Source organism: Atractosteus spatula, chromosome 3 (assembly GCF_055471065.1).
Source record: "Atractosteus spatula isolate fAtrSpa1 chromosome 3, fAtrSpa1.hap1, whole genome shotgun sequence".
Taxonomy (NCBI): domain Eukaryota; kingdom Metazoa; phylum Chordata; class Actinopteri; order Semionotiformes; family Lepisosteidae; genus Atractosteus; species Atractosteus spatula.
The window spans coordinates 7,018,949-7,035,109 of NC_142708.1; the positions used below are offsets into that span (position 1 = coordinate 7,018,949).

At 50.9% G+C, this 16,161-nt stretch overlaps 1 protein-coding gene and 1 non-coding gene across 2 annotated transcripts; both read right to left on the reverse strand.

The window, feature by feature from the left end:
• Positions 1 to 1,091: 1,091 nt before the first annotated feature.
• nop56 (NOP56 ribonucleoprotein homolog) lies at positions 1,092 to 15,765 on the reverse strand. Its single transcript, XM_088910211.1, has 13 exons — positions 15,760 to 15,765; positions 13,220 to 13,432; positions 11,192 to 11,281; positions 10,579 to 10,693; positions 10,104 to 10,271; positions 9,596 to 9,794; positions 8,618 to 8,805; positions 8,081 to 8,232; positions 6,517 to 6,617; positions 5,743 to 5,891; positions 4,945 to 5,066; positions 4,080 to 4,235; positions 1,092 to 3,259 (listed from the first exon to the last, which is right to left on the reverse strand). The coding sequence occupies exons 1-13, from the start codon at positions 15,763 to 15,765 to the stop codon at positions 3,017 to 3,019; spliced, it is 1,902 nt and encodes a 633-aa protein (XP_088766337.1). The 3' UTR covers positions 1,092 to 3,016.
• On the reverse strand, positions 4,702 to 4,768 carry LOC148837327 (small nucleolar RNA SNORD57). The gene has a single exon (XR_016090898.1). It is a non-coding gene; the product is annotated as a small nucleolar RNA SNORD57 (small nucleolar RNA).
• Positions 15,766 to 16,161: the final 396 nt, after the last annotated feature.

Below are 16,161 nucleotides of genomic sequence, written 5' to 3' on the forward strand. Positions count from 1 at the left end.
ATGACATGACACGGCCCTTTCTGCTCTCGTCACTAACGACCAATGTCATGTGATGTGCAAGTGAATTAGTACAGGTTGTGCAGTACACATTTCACTGCAGAAGTGTTCCATGACCTGCATTGCAGACTTAAGGTATTCGTATTAGTCTCCAAAGCTCTCAAAATTGTGAGCGATATTTCTATTGGATTAAAAATGATGTATTCAGTCAGGTCACCAGACGTTTTGTTGGCCTCATTCCAAATTGCAGAATATGGCACTGTACCTACCTGCAAATTTAATCTGTGATGCAAATTGTAGGTTTAACAAGTTACTGTGCATTTTACCTTCATTGCAGTTTGAAATGCACTCAACAATGCCGATTCTAACCCCAAAATATAAAAATGACATTGCAATCCCTTTAAGAGCCAAAATAGATTTAAGGAGAAATGACATCCTGAAAACTGACCTCAACCTTGGCTGGAATGAATATTAGGAAGAAGGAGATCCTTGAGGGCGAGAACTAAGACCCACCGCCTCTAACCCAGCATCTGAAGACGCTACTAGTTTAGTGTACAGATCAGTACGTGATTACCAATGCACTAGTTCTGGCTAAAATAACACCTTAAAACTTTAGCACATGTTCACTTCATTAATAACTACGTTTGTACAAATCATTTCTAAGATGACCAACTGCCTCCCCACCCCGGCTCTCTGCTTAAATATGACAGAACAGCAGAACCAGCTTTAAGTCCTGGAACACAGAATAATAACCATGTCTGTGCATCAGTCTTCACGGTACTGGAACCAGATAATTGCATGCCTCAAGGTATTAAATAAAATTAACCAAAATGGGAAACCGTAAAAGGCAGATTTTTAAAAGAATGACAGTCACCTGTTCGACTTAAGACGCAAGCCATTAGTTACAAGAGCCGTAGACCGGTCTCAAACTTAACTGCAGTTAAGACAAGGCACCTGTACATGGGCATGAAATATGAATTGTGAAATTGAAGCATCTTCACATAGTCTATGAAGGTACTTCCATTTGTAGCTAGCCCTGCATCAGCTCCAATCCTGCAGACTAGCTTCTATGGACAGACGACACACAGACGGGATTTGTGTGATAAAAGTTTATTATGAAAAACCGTACATGATGTGGCAGGGACATTTCTTCCCTTGTCTGTACCACTTCAGCACCCGTCCTACTTCCAAATACAGAAGAAACCAGCAGCCTGCAATCTCCTGCTGCTGGAAGAGATGAGCTGAGCTGAGCTCGTCTGCGCCTGTTCATGTCAGACACTCCTGGCAGCTGGGCACCTGCTTCAGCTGTTCATACAACATGTGATCTCTTTGCTGACAAACCTAAGCAAGTCCGAGCCAGAATTTTAACATGTGCATGCAGTACATAAAAAACAAGTATTTTCTATTTTTGTTGTTAGGCCAATCTCGCGAAGAGTATGAGGGAGATCTAAAACGCTAAAAAGCACGAAATTCAATTCATTCACAAAAGACACTTCCGACACTTTGTGAAGAACGATTAACGGTACTCCATTAGACAATTATCAATTTTCTACAATTCATGGTGGCAATTAATCTTCATAACATTACCAACTGCAAACACCTTTAAACCTGCTGCTGCAGGAAAAAAACACCCATCATTATGTAATGGCAGGAAAATTAACTGTTCGTATTCCATTAAATACAGACCTTTACCAGCAAAGCCTTCTGTTAAAAAGACTTCTGAACCAGAACCAGTAAAGCTCTGGGAGCTGCCTGAAGAAGGTGCGGGACGGGCTGGACCCAGATGTAACATCTGGGGGTCTCAGGGGACGGGAGACAGCTGGCTCGTATGGCCACCCCACACACAGGAGGAGAGGAGCCATAGTGCCCTCAAAAACCCAAATCACCCCAATGCGTTTTAGGTACTTCGAATTACCGCTGCCACTCCATGTCATGTACATCACACACACACTGCTTTACTCTGGTAACAATTCTTCAGAAGCTATCATACCTGCAACTCAGCAGCCTACAGAACTGCTCAGTCTTCTGTCTTTTGCTAGCTGTCAATCAATTAATTGAAAAGTATTTGTTAATACTTAATAATTACTTGAAGCTATTCTTTAACTGCTCAATCAACTCCACAAGTTTAACCACCCATGCATGATCCGAGCAGCGGAGCTCTGTACTGATGCAGGACCGCAGAGACCCGAAGGACGAGGAACTCTACAGTCTCACTGTTCGAGACCACTGCTCCAAGGCAAAGATCTGATCAAGCACTGCCGCACACGTACTTGTCAAACCAGGCCCACAGGCTGGAGGCAAAAAAAAAAAATTGAATCCCGGATAACTCCACACATCCCAGGCCTCGGAGCAGGTGACTGAAGGAGAGCCCTGTGGCCGGCGTCTTCCCTGCACACTGCCCGCGGTGGCCCACGAGTCCAGGACGGTCCGACTCACAGCTGCAGGACCGCTGGCGCGTCCTTCAGACCCAGCGACCTACAGCAGAAACCTCAGACCTCATTTACTTCAGGCAGTCAAGACCTGAGGAGGGATGAGCCGCTCAGAGCTGACCACCCCCCTTCTCCACTGAAGGAGGAACAACACCTTAAGCAGTGTCACCAAGCCAACAGCCAGCAGACGGGTTTGAAATATTTTTTCCCTTCTTACAGTAACGAAAGGTCCAGCTGACAGAAATATAGTAACTGACAGACACAAACAGGTTCATATTCAAAGATCAACATTTTGAAGTTTGTAATTCAGCAACTTTACCCAGCTCCTCTGTTTAAGACAGGAGTCACTTGCCAGGAACGCTTCTGAAGAAAAGCCTGGGAATCCAGCCACTTCTCCCCGGAACAATCTTAAAAACAGCTTCTTAAGGCATGTGGATGAGGACTGCTTCAGACTCGCCAGGTCTTTTCTGCCCCGACTCAAAACCAAGGATCTTAGAAGCAAGCGAGACCTAGAGAATTGATATAAAAAATACTGTACAGTACTACGAGCCGAGAAATGTCAAGTCTCCGAGGACGGCACATGGCCGATATCATTCATCCTCCTCGGCTTTGCTCTTTTTCTTTCTCTTCTTCTTCTTGTCTGTCTGTGGAGTCTCGGGCTCAACCACCTCCTGCACCTCCTCTTCCTCCTCCAGAGCCTCACTCTTCCTCTTCTTCTTTTTCTTCTTGGCAGGAGCCACGTCCTCCTCTGCCCCATTCTCCGACGGCTCCTCTTCCACCAGCTGCTTCTGCTTCTTCTTCTTCACCACCACCGTCTCGGGCTCCCCATTCTCCTGGGGAGAGGAGGGCAGTGTCATTACACTGGAAACTACACTCAAGCCTCAAGCTGTGCCTGTCATACAGAGCCCCGAGCCCAGGAACACAATGAAGTGAAGCGTTAGCTGGGTTTTACAACTTCGCAGAAAATTAATCTCCAGACACTGTGTAGAGACAACCCCAGCGAGCTAACGCACAAAGGGTTAAACCCTTCACACCACCTGACTTCAGTGAAAGGACCCTGGGCTCCTGCTGGATCAGACTCATTGCATTACCTGCTTTTATCCCCACAGTGAGGTCACTGTAGGGGACACTGTGGTTCAAGTAACCAGGCCCCAGTAAAGACCTTAATACCAAACATCCCTTACCTGTCCCACTGCAGAATCCTGAAAGCCAACACCCTAGTGTGTAATGAGCTACTCATTCCATAGTGCAAATCAACTGGTTATACTACAGCTCAAAAGTGAGAACAGTAAGGTTTGCTTTTTAATCACATCCAATGCAGATCTACACCTAATGTTGCAAACCAGAGCTGTACAGCAAGGTGGGAGTGGGGGGTCAGGAAGTCTTTAAAGACCTCCAGCAGGTGATCAGAGAGGCCCACTGTGGCCTAAATTTAAAGAGTTCGCAATGAAAGGTCAGAGCTTCGTGTTCCTTAGGCTCTAACGAAGCAATGGTGCTTTAATTTAGAGTTTTATCACTAACCCACAGACACTGGATGATACCCAACATGTCCTAGTTGACAACACTTCAGGGAACAAGAGGTTTCAGGACGTCAAAGCATCCAGGAGCACTTGACCTCTGCAGAAAACACAGCAGTACCACCAGAGCTCTCACCTCTCCATTAGTCTTGGCCTTCTTCGCCTTCGTTTCCTCCTCAACTTCCTCATCTGCTGCAGCAGCCAGAGCCTCCAGCTTCCTCTTCTCCCTCTTCTTGCGCTTCCTCTCCTTCTTCTCCAGCTTTCGCTTGATCTCGGCAGCCACCTCCGTCGCCTGCAACGAACGGGGAGGAGAGGGTCAGGGACATCAGGGATGGGTAAGTCAAACAGGGACGAAAAGCATGTGTAGTGAAACTAAGGCAGGGCAATTCAGACCAGTTACAGTCTTCATAGCCTTGATTCTGTCTGCCCACCACGATCAACACCCCTACTTTTCAACTCCTGGCCTTCCACAAAAGGGACTCCTGCAGAAAACGGCACCCCCCTTTATTCCTGCCAACTTGATGTCTGGAGCACCTGACTAAGAGACAAGTGCCAGAGCAATGTCATTTCCCCAGCTGCTGAACATGCACAACCATCTTGAAGAGCGGCCAAGATCTGCCAAGGTCAGGACATGGTACAACTGGAGGATCTTGCATGGGCTTCATCACTCTGTGAAGAACACAGCTGACCTTCCCTCGCCTGCTGCTCCTCCTCACGCCTGTGCCTCTCATGCAGCTCAGCCCAGGGGAAGCCCTGCTGTGTCAGGCTCATTAAATCAGTTTTTACCCCCATGTGTCTGTCGGGGTAGGCGAGTCATCACCCACAGCACTGCAGGCTCCCCTCTCTGGGCACGTGAGCCCAAGGCACCACTTTGAGCTCTGAGCCGATATACTGATCTCAGTCAGAACTTTGCCCCAGTGTGACGACCAAGCATGCGCAGCTCCTGGCTTAGACGTTCCTGGGGTGTAAGTGATTTAAAAGGGCCTCCAGCTCCCCCGTACCTCCTTCACGGCCTCCTTCATGACATCCAGGTTCTTGCGCGGGGCGTCTCCAGTCTCGTAGAACGACAGCCGCTCCTCCACCTGGTCACGCAGCTTGTCCCCGAACACGCTGGTGGGAACCTCTGGCAGGCACACACAAACGAGGTCAGTAACGATCCCAGAACGCAAAAGCGCAGCAGGGAAGAAGCAGCGGACAGAAAGCCACACGCAGCAGCTGGGATGGACGCCAGCCTCCTGGCGAGGGCGGGCCCATCCGTGCACAGACTTTGCTCAGTGTAAAGACTGTCAACATCCACCAGAGGTGGGATACTGCTGACGAAAAATTGAGCATCATTGCTAAAGTCTGCAGAGCCCTATTGTCTTTAATGACATGCCTGCCTTCAGCACAAAACAGGCTTTGAATGGAAGAGGGAACTCAACTCAAGGTGCTCAACTAGTACACAAACGGGAGCTGCTTCTTGATTTGGGTGATACCTGTACATTCCAGTGAAGCAAACTGACCTTTTAAGACACTAGAGATGGTTCGGTTCTACCGCAGGAATAAACCTAGCGCTTGCAGTATGGAGATCTGGGGGAGAAGCTGCGACTACAATTAAACACTGCTCCTTGAATATAAGGAAACACTGGACATGCTGCCTCCACTTATTCTCAATACACCTGCACTGACAAGTACTTCCAATTAACCCGAACCTTTATTTTAAATGCCCGTCACGAGAAGATGCCTTTCCATTTAAATTTTGAAATTCAATTGGACCAAGCCGCGTCGGTGTGCTCCGCCCACACGCACCCCCCACTCACCGGAGAAGCAGTCGATGCGGGAGGCGATTGTGCACTTGTTGGCCAGGTAGCGGGAGATGCGCCCCTTGTTCTTGGCTGCAGCGCGGCCGATGAACGTGGAGTGGAATATGAGGCCGTACTTCGGCGTGTTTCCCCGAGTCTTCAGGGCTCTGGAGGCAAAAGAGCACAGGGCCCTCTGAGCACACCTGCCCCTGGGCAATACCTTTACACTCTCATGGAGGAGCGCCGGAGAGGCACCTTACTCAGGAGCCCACATAACACTCTTTTTCACAGGGACTCAAGCATCACAGTGTAACGTGTTCATCAGGGCTGCCTTATTATAGTTTAACTTCCTGCTTTCCCAGTGCGTGTGTGTTAGTGTCTCACTCTCCCACTGCATGCGCTGGCTTCTCTCCCTCAGGTGCTTGTGTTACTGTCTCACTCTCCCAGTGTGTGCGCTGCCTTCTCTCCCTCAGGTGCGTGTGTTAGTGTCTCACTCTCCCTCAGGTGTGTGTGCGCTGCCTCCTCTCCCTCAGGTGTGTGTGTTACTGTCTCACTCTCCAGTCTACAGTAACCTCACTCTTTCAGATTAGCCTTCAGCCCCACTCGTCCGTGGCACCCCAGCTTGGCCTGTCTCACTCTCGGTACCCATCATGCTCCTCTCTCACACAGCGCCCGGTGGCTGCTCAGAAGGCGGGGCGTGGGACGATCACGCGGGCGCCAGGCTCGCTGGCGACCCGTCACTCCACACGGCCCCAGAGGCCTGCCATCACCACAGCCACGCCCTGGCGGTACCTGAACAAGGCCTTCTCCGCGCCCAGGATCTGCACTGTGGAGGCCGGGTACTTCGCCAGGTTGGTCAAGCTGCCCGCGTGAGAGATCAGACGAGCGCCCACCTGCCAGAGGAAAGGACAGTGGAGAAGACTGAGAAATGCAGAAGGACAATAATGAGAATAATTCACCACTCTTATATAGCGCTTTTCTGGACACTCCACTCAAAGCTCTTTACAGGTAATGGGGACTCTCCTCCACCACCACCACCACCAGTGTGCAGCCCCACCTGGATGATGCAACAGCAGCCATAGTGCGCTAGTACACTCCCCACACATCAGCTATCGGTAGGGAGGAGAACAGAGTGATGAGGCCAGTTCAGAAAGGGGGATTATTAGGAGGCCATGATCGGTAAGGGCCAATGGGAAACTTGGCCAGGATGCCGGGGTTACACCCCTATTCTTTTTGAGAAACACCCTGGGATTTTTAATGACCACAGTCAGGACCTCAGTTTTATGTCTTATCCGAAGGACAGCGTCTTTTTACAGTACTCTGTCCCCGTCACTATACTGGGGCATTAGGATCCCCCACAGACCAAAGGGTGAGCGCCCCCTGCTGGCCCCACTAACACCTCTTCCAGCAGCAGCCTTAGTTTTTCCCCAGTAGGTACTGACCAGGCTCACACCTGCTGAGCTTCAGTGGGCTGCCAGTTGTGAGTTGCAGGGCGATATGGCTGCTGGCAGGTTGGGGGACATCAAGTGTTTTAAAGCTTTCATTTAGAGCGTTGTATGCTTCCTGTGATTTCTGGGGCTTTCATCACAAATACAATTTAAGTGCTGTGCCCTGCATCGCAAATTTTGTTCTACAACAAACTCTTCCCTAAAACATGCGGATCAATGAGAGATATTGGTTTCCTCCTGAACTAAACTCAACTCCAATTAGCAAAGAGACCTTCGACCTCTAATGAGAGAGCTGAAGTGGGCAAGCAGACCGGGTTAAAGAAAAAGGACTAGCACTCTGTGAGAAGGGTACATCAGCATCCTTGGTCCGTCATCACAGCGAGTCAGTGGATTGACAGATTTCAAGTATCACATCACGTGTGCCCTCAGACAGGGAATGCATAACAGCTAAAACAGGTCTGTGACACCTGTGTCAGCCTGGCCACGGAAACAACTGTGACAAAATACTATTAATCCAAAAGAGAGGCCCATGCCTTGAGAATCACATGCAGGAAAGGGCTTGTACTAGAAGAAAAGCCAACACCCGCATGGGGCCTGACCCGTCAGGAATGGTGCTCCAGCAGTTCCCACTGCCACAGCTCAGAACAAGGGACTCGCAAGTCAGGATTCAGACTGACTTCTGGAATGCAGAGAAAGTGCAACTACTGGGCCATGCAGCAGTACACAAAGCAGTGATCAATTCCAGTGCATTGAAAGGGAAAACCCATCCTCATGTGAGATAAGTATGAGTAAACCAAGTGCTGTTAGTTCACGTGTAACTGCACAGGTAGTATAGTACCCATTTGCAACCACAGCTGGAGCACCAGAGAGGACAGTATCGGGAGAGTCGCCCGGGAAGAGTGACGCACCACATCGCCGATGAGCGCCGCCAAGTTAGGGGCAACCTGGCTCATCTTGGAGCGAAGGTACTCCTGCAGCCCCTTCCTGTACTCGGCCAGCGAGATGACCCGGTTGGAGAAGCTCTCGATGTTGATGAGGTCGATGGGGGAAATGTCCATCCCTGAGAAAAGTGAAACAAGAGCTCAGCACCCAACAGCAGGACAGAACACAGCAGGCCTGGTAATCTATGTGAATTACAGAAAGGATTCAACCACAAAACAAGCCTCCAGGAAATATTTCAGGGGAGATGATCATTACTGAACCTGAAAGCGGGTCCGTCAACCCTGAAAGATAAGCTCACAACAGACTTGCCTCACTGAGAATCAAGAAGGTATGCGGTAAGAGTAAGGACACATCAGAATCATGTCTGTCATTCACGGAGAAAATCAGTGGATTGACAGATTTCAGGAAATAACATCCCTTATGTCCTCCTCCTGCGAGAGCAGCATGTACACAGACCGCATGAAGTGTGTTCAGCGCTGCCCCAAGGTACTCTGGGTACTGACCCATGGAACTCCTCGAGGCCTCCAGGATAGCCTGGGCCTTGGCGCTGTCCATCACCACCTCCTCCAGCGCCTCCAGGCTCTCCTCGCTCAGCTCCTTCCTGTTGCCGATGAGCCGGGCCAGGCGGCAGTACGTGGAGTTGTCAGTCACAATCTTGATCAGCTCCGGAAAGTGATAACCGTACCACTCCCTGCACAATTCAAAAGGGAGTCAGGACAAAAAATAAACATTTTTGGGTACAAAAACTAGCGCAGTAATCTCCTGTCCTCAAGGTGCAAAGGGGGGCATGCGTTTCTCTACATTATTTGGTCCATAATATTAAAGTCATTACCAATTAATCTCCTTCACAGGTCTCTCAGCTGCTTCAAAAATGTATTGATACACTTAGCATAGCACCGCCGAACGACGCAAAAAAAATAGCACTCATGCGAGATCCTGCAACAGGCTCACAACAATCCGAGACTGAAAAATGCAGCTGAACCCAGAAAGGAGCACGCCCCCCACCCCCCCCGTGTGAAACAAGTCCTGCAGGCCTGGACCGCGAAGGCCAGGCCTCCTCAGGAAGGAGCTGTACCCCTCCCCCCCCAGGAGAGGCCAGGAAGAGTCCTGCTCCGTGTGGGGGGGGGCACGGGAGTCTCGCTTTTCCTCCTCTTCCTATACAGACAGTGCTGGAGGGACACTGGCTGTGGTAAGCACTGGGAGGGCATTGGGCGGCAGAGTTGAGACCAGCGCACGAGCACACGCCCGGCCATTCCAACCCCGCCTCCCCCTGCATCTGCACGAATCGGACATCTCAACGATTTAAACCCGGACAAATAGCGTCAACCCGAGAAGCGAGAAAGAAATCAGAGACCGTGGCCCAGTTACAGCCCAACCTACTTCAACATTCCCCCAAACAGGGAAAGGCCTCTGTGAAAATCAGAAACAACCCCTTCCTTGTATCACTGGCTCCTCTGCCCAGGGAGGAGGAGGACACCGACCTGACGCGCATGGCGAAGGTGTTGATGTCCTTGTCCAGCTGGTCCAGCAGGGCGATGGACTGGATGATCATGTTGTCGGCCTTGTTGACGTTGAACTTGACCTTTGCCCGCGAGTAGCTGTGGCCCAGGCCCAGCTGAGCCTTGGAGGCGGACTGAGCGGTCAGACCCTTGACCAGGGCGTGGAAGTGCAGCCGGACCCCTGGAGGCACAAGAGCCAGAAACAGCGGCCGGGGAGCCATGAGCAAAGAAAGAGCAGCAAGGAGAAGGGCTGATGTGCACAGGAGGAAAGGGGTCTTATCCAACACAGCACTGCCCGAATGTTCAGTTTTTCAGTATGAAGGCATCAGTGGGATCAGTGTGATTGGAACATCACCACAAATCAGGCAGTCTACGTTCTACAGCACAGGCTACGCTGTACTGGAGCACTAAAGACCAAGCACCAAGCTTTTAAATGCCGCATCTACTCCTGTGAGGCTGTACAAAGATAAGACTGTCCAGGAAATCTCACCTCTGAGGATCTCGGCCACAACCCCCCCGGCCTGGCAGGACAGCCCCAGCTCCTCCTGCAGCGCTGCCCCGATCTTGGCATCTGCCACCCCCAGGACAACCTTCTTCTTCTTGCCAGCAGCAGGCAGGCTGGTCTCCAGCAGCAGCTTCAGGTCAGCGTGCACCACGCCTGCGCAGGAACAGGGGGTACAGTGAGAAAACTAGCTTCTGGATAGACCAGGCATGCGCGCGTGCGCGCACACACACACACACAGAAGAGGCACAGTGAGGAAACGGGGGTCCAACATTAAAAAAAAAAAACAGCCCATATGTTCAGCTTTGTAGTTTTGACATCACGTGGTCATCAGTGGATTGACAGATTACAGAAACATCACCACATCTGGGCACGGACTCGCCCCCGCCCTGCCCCCCGCCTTCAAGTTCCCCTAAAGGCCCACGTCTCCCTGATCACTCTCACACTGCTCTCCCCGCCTCACCCTCAGAGATGGCGTTGATGTTCTCCAGTGCCGCCTGGGCTGACTTGAAAGGCGAGAAAGCCGCCAGCTTCACCACAGTGCTGAATTTCCCCAGATTCAGCACACTCTCCTCCACCTGGTGACAGAAGACACACGTGCAAACGTCTCGGGATTTAAACCGCAAGTCACACAAACCCTGGGAACTCGGCACGATGATACAGGGGGCTCTCAGCTGCTGGATCCTTGATTGCGAACATTGAAAGCCTGGCGCCGAATACTTTAGAACACCAGGGATGTTAAAATTTACCGCAAACATTACCCTTCTACTTTAAGTGCTCTATAAATCTGAAATTCTACCCAACACCTCTGCCCCCCCCCCCCCCCCCCATGAGTCATGCACTAAGCAGTTATGGTAAAAACCACAAGCAACATTTTCTGCACAGAACAAGGGTATGTGTCTGACTACAGCACAGAGCTGCACTGCAGTGGTCTCTAACCCATGGATAACAACAGTCTCAGGCTACATGAGGAGGACAAACACCCTCACCCACCCCTTGCGCTACAACCATTTGCTTCCCAACACAAGAAGTGTTATGAAGTGTCATTCTGGGGGGGTCAAAGGGCAGGGTCTCACCTGGGGCAGCAGCATGCCAATCTCCTCCACCTCCTTGACGGCGAACAGCGCGTACCCCGCCGCATGCTCGAACAGCACGTGTAGCAGCACCTGCGGAGAGAGGGCCGGGGGTGAGGCCACACGCAACAGGCCAGCAGCAGCAGCAGCAGCAGCAGCACCGGTGCCCCGGCTCAAAACCACAGCCCGGCTCCATCCGAGCTCCCGACGTCTCCCTACACTCGCTGGAACAAGTGGGTCTGGCGCCCCCTTCTGACCCGCCAGCGCATCTCCCAGCTGGGCCGTGGACCTCAGCGTGAATCACCCCCCCCCCTCTATATTCAGACGCACCGCGGAAATAACGAAGTACAAGACCAGCCCGCTCCACAATACACCACGCAGCAACGTGCCTTTAGAAGCCCCCGTCTCTGCTATACCTGTCCGTGTGAAGAGCTCGGAGGTGAAAAGCACTGTAAGGGCAACGACAGACGCTGCCTATCTGTACAGGGGGGCACACAGAGGCCTCGACAAGCCGCAGGGTTCAGCTGTGATTCATGGTAACTGATCTCAGGGAGAGTCCTCCAACACAAACTATCGGCACTAACCGACACCTTGGTGTACTACACAGCAAAGACACACGATCCACATCAAAAGAGTCCACATCAAAAGAGACCGGGACAAAAAGTGCGGAAGAATTGCTGATTAACATAAGAACAAAAAAACTACAAATGCGTGTTCGTGCTGCGTGTTAACGGGACTCACCCCCTTCCTCGTGATACCAGAGGTACTGCAGAAAGGAAGACTATTTTGTCACTGAAGTAGGGAGCCGTGCCAGCACGCGCAGGCTGCAGAAGAACAAGGCAAGGGGTCATTTATTCCCTTCTGAAAAGAGAAGAACGATTCACCGCGGAGCCACCAAAGAAGGCGCCACAGCCGAAACGTCACTTCTCTTTTCAGCAGCAAATAACCCTTTACTTGTTCCCCTTCTGTAATTTCCCAGTAGCACCGCGGTCGCCAGAGGGCACTGTGCTTTTAGTCTAACAGTGAGATTTCTCAATGTAAAAAAACAGCGTAAACTTTCCTGTTCTGTAATGGGAGTGCAGCACATACACTAGTGCCGGGCTCCCGACCCCCGCCGGAACCACGTGGGTCCGACATCACGGCGCGCTTCCCGCCCTCAGACCCCGGGAAAGAGGGGGGGAGACTCCAACCGGCCTGAACTCCCGACTGTCAGGATCGTACACCGCCGAGAGACGCCACGAACACTCCGCGGTTCATTCATTTACGAACTGTAGCCTGAAACTCGCCCCTGGAGGCGCATCAGAGGAAACCGCTCGGGTCCGCGTCGCCACGTGCGCGCCCCGCTCCCCCCCCACCACGTGGCGACGGGCCAGAGGTCCCCCCCCCGCAACAGCGCCTCGTGTTGCGTACCCCACGTCCTTCTCCAGCACTGAAGGGCCCAGGATGGTCCTGGCTTGCAGCAGCAGCAGCAGCCGCAACCCCCCCCCCCCACCGCCACCACCACCACCGGGCGAGAGGGCGACACGTGGGCCGGCGCCAGCTCTCCGAGCACGAGCTCCAGAGCGCGCGTGCGCGCGCGGGACAGGGGTCTAAACTGCGGCTCTGTCCCAACACCGCGACTTCCCCGGCCCGTTACCCCCGTCAAATATCGTTTTCTGTTCCTGAGGCCTTAGCTGCAGCCATGAGCAGCTGTGAGCTAGCATGCAACTAACCGAAGATCGGCAGAAATCTGATCAAAAATATAGATTTTTTTCATCCCTATGTAACTTTCCACAGAGACAGCTATTTCATACTACTTATTACAACGCTACCGAGTATTACTTTGCAACAGCAACGCCCTGATTGGGGCCACTGTTCCAGACTGCGTGTGACCCGCACCTCCGCCGGCTACGTCTAAAGAGCCAGAAAACGTATTTTCCCTCAGTTCCTTCGCACAAGCAATACCCCCAACTTTATTCCCTCACTAAAAAAGCACCTGCCGACTCGGTCTGCGCACTGGAGTTATTTTCCTCACCACACGTGCAACCTTACCATTGCTGTTCCCTCGGCACAGCTCCGTCCTCTCGTGCTGCCTCTTCTCCTTCCCAAGGTGCTCTGCGCGCCGCCCCACCTCGCTTTCGTGCCCGAGCCCGCCCCCTGGCTCTTCGAAGTATCGCGAGAACGAGAGCGGGGGGAAGGGGGCGGAGAGATGGATTTCCATGGCGCCACCTGCTGTGCAGTTACCGTCACATCCCCTCGCCCTGACTGAAGAGCGAGATTTTGGACAGATCCTATGCTTAAAAACTGAATATATGCAAACACTGTAAAAAAAAAAACCACGCACCTGGTTGAAATGCCACCAGGACGCCGGTCTCTTTCTGCAGTCTTAATTCTGAAAGACAACTGAAAGTCACACACACAGCAAAGCATACAGATGCACAAAACGTGTTTCCCTGCAGCTCCAATTCGTGTGCTGATTGGTGTGTTTGTAGACTGCCTACTGCCTATAATAATAATAATAATAATAATAATAATAATAATAATAATAAAGTAATTGCTAGCTCTCAGCACAGGGGCTCAATGCCCACCCTGGGGTGCTGTCTGTCTGGAGTTCATATGTTCTCCTCGTGTCCGTGTGGGGTTTCCTCCAGGTGCTCCGGTTTCCTTCCACTGTCCAAAGCCGTGCTGGTAGGTGACTGGACGTCCAGGACACTTGTCCCCGGTGTGTGTGGGCGTGAGTCTGGACTTGTGGCTGACGGCTTGCGGGAGTGAGTCCCTGCTGCACACACAGCTGTCACCGCTCGCGTGACGAACTCTGCCCCGGTTGCTCCCCCTGCCTGGGAGCAGGAGCTGTGACGCACTAGTGTTTATCCAGGGGGGGGGTGAGCCGTGTGCTGTCTGATCACTTCATGCCTAGGAAACAGGATAAGATCTGATCTGATGAGCCTTTGTGTGGCTTGATTGTTCCTCGCGATCCCACGGCTTTCTAGACGAATGCAATCACTGCATGTTCTGTTAAATTGGGTAAACACCTGGCCTGCTGGCTGGGGGCACCCACCCCTGTCCTCACAGGCCACTGTCCCGCAGTTTAGAGAGACCCTCAAACCCAACTTCTTAAGGACAAAGAGAGGCTCCAGCGCCTCCAATTAAGCAATTAATGAGTTAAATTTGGTCATTTTTATTTATTTATTTTATTTTATATTTATTTTGTATTACTGTACGTATTCTAATTTTTTGCCTATCCTGATGTCTGTTATTTTTGCTCGTTTTGGGCTGCTGTAACACATCAATTTCCCTTCGGGATCAATAAAGTCTTATCTGTCTCTTAAGATGTCAAGGGGCAGGAAAACAAGAACTCTTCCGGCTCTGAAGTACTGCAGCTATGCAGCCCTGCCTACACCTGAGGAAGGCTCCACGGCCGAAACGTTGGGCTTTTCTTTCTTTTCTTTTCAGCGGGGAATAAACCCTCTACCTGTTCCTTTGCAGCCTATACCCGCTGACGCAGGGACCCACCTGAACTACTTCAACCTAAACCTGCTGCAACCCACTATGCCCTCCTCCAAATCTTTTTCTAGATCTCTTCATCATTCCTTCTCTTCCTCCCTGGGCCTGGCCCTGGGCCCTCTCTTACTAAATCACCTTGCTCACACCCGAAGAAGGCTTCCCGGCCGAAACGTTGTGTTTTCTTTCTTCTCTGTTCGGTTTACTCGTTCATTAAGAGTCTGCTCTGAACAGCTCCCACCAGGTGATCGATTTAAGCATGAACAGACACGGGGCAGCCATTTCTCTTCTGAGGAGGTCCACTCAGTTACTTTTCAGGCGGCAGACGAGAATCAGGGAAGTTGTGAAATTTGCACAGGTTGATACAGGGTATTTGAATGGGAGTAAAATTGTGCACAGGGTTAAGAGCATTAGGACATAAAACAGATTAAAAATGAGAGGCGCTGTTCACCATTCACTTGGTGGTAGGTAATTGATCCAAGGGTCTCAGTCAGTTGTTTCCAGAAAGAAGCCAGGGCATCGGCTTCAACCACATGGCTGGGTAGCTTGGTCCACACTCCCACAATCCCTTGCTGACTGAGCTAGCTAAATAGCATTTCGTTATACCATACACCTGTGTATGAGCAGAATGACAATAAACTTGAACTTGATGCCAGGTGTAATACCATTAATCTCTTTCAAGATTTGAGAGCAAATGTATAAAACTGTCCCAGTTAGTGAATTGATATCACAACAGGAAAGACACCTGTGCACAGAGCAGTAGCAGCTCAGCTGTTTACAGTGTCTGTCTGTTAGGAGCAGCAGTGAACAGCTGCAGTATTACAGCACTACATGTTTACTCGCACAGGGCTGTAAGCACTGATTCATGAACTCATATCTTTCGGTGTAAGTTTAAAAAATTCCATCCTGTCCCCTATCCGGTAACATCACTCTACCTTCTTGTCTTAAAAGTGCGTTATACTTTGCTCAAAGAACAAATATATTCAGTTTTTTGGAACTATAGTCAACAGTCCAACAAGTATTACTGCCCTCTAACCCAGGGGCCTCAGACTCAGTTCCTGATGAATGTAGTGTCTTCCAGATTTTGTTACCCTCATGGTCTCAGTTACGAAGCTGGTCTAAATATTTAATTAGCCGGATAATTGCTAAGAATGCTGACGATGCTGGGGTGAATTTCAGGCGACTGCCATTTGAACGAAGTGAAAAGTTTTGTGAATGACGTTCAGAAAACCCACTGTCCAGTATATGTCATTCAGAAAAGAATGAGTGTACTCTCATTTGACTGCTCATAATGGAACCATACCTAACCCTAACCCTGCAGAAGACCCCGATTTGAGATCTGTCATTGAAAGGCACTTTGACCCACGACACTTCAAACAACAGCAGCCAATCCCTGGAATAATGTGTACAGAGCAAACAGAAACTATCCCCTTGGTAACGGAGGGTGTTTCCGGTTGTGTGATTAAATCCGTCCTGCTCGACTCTTTGCACTT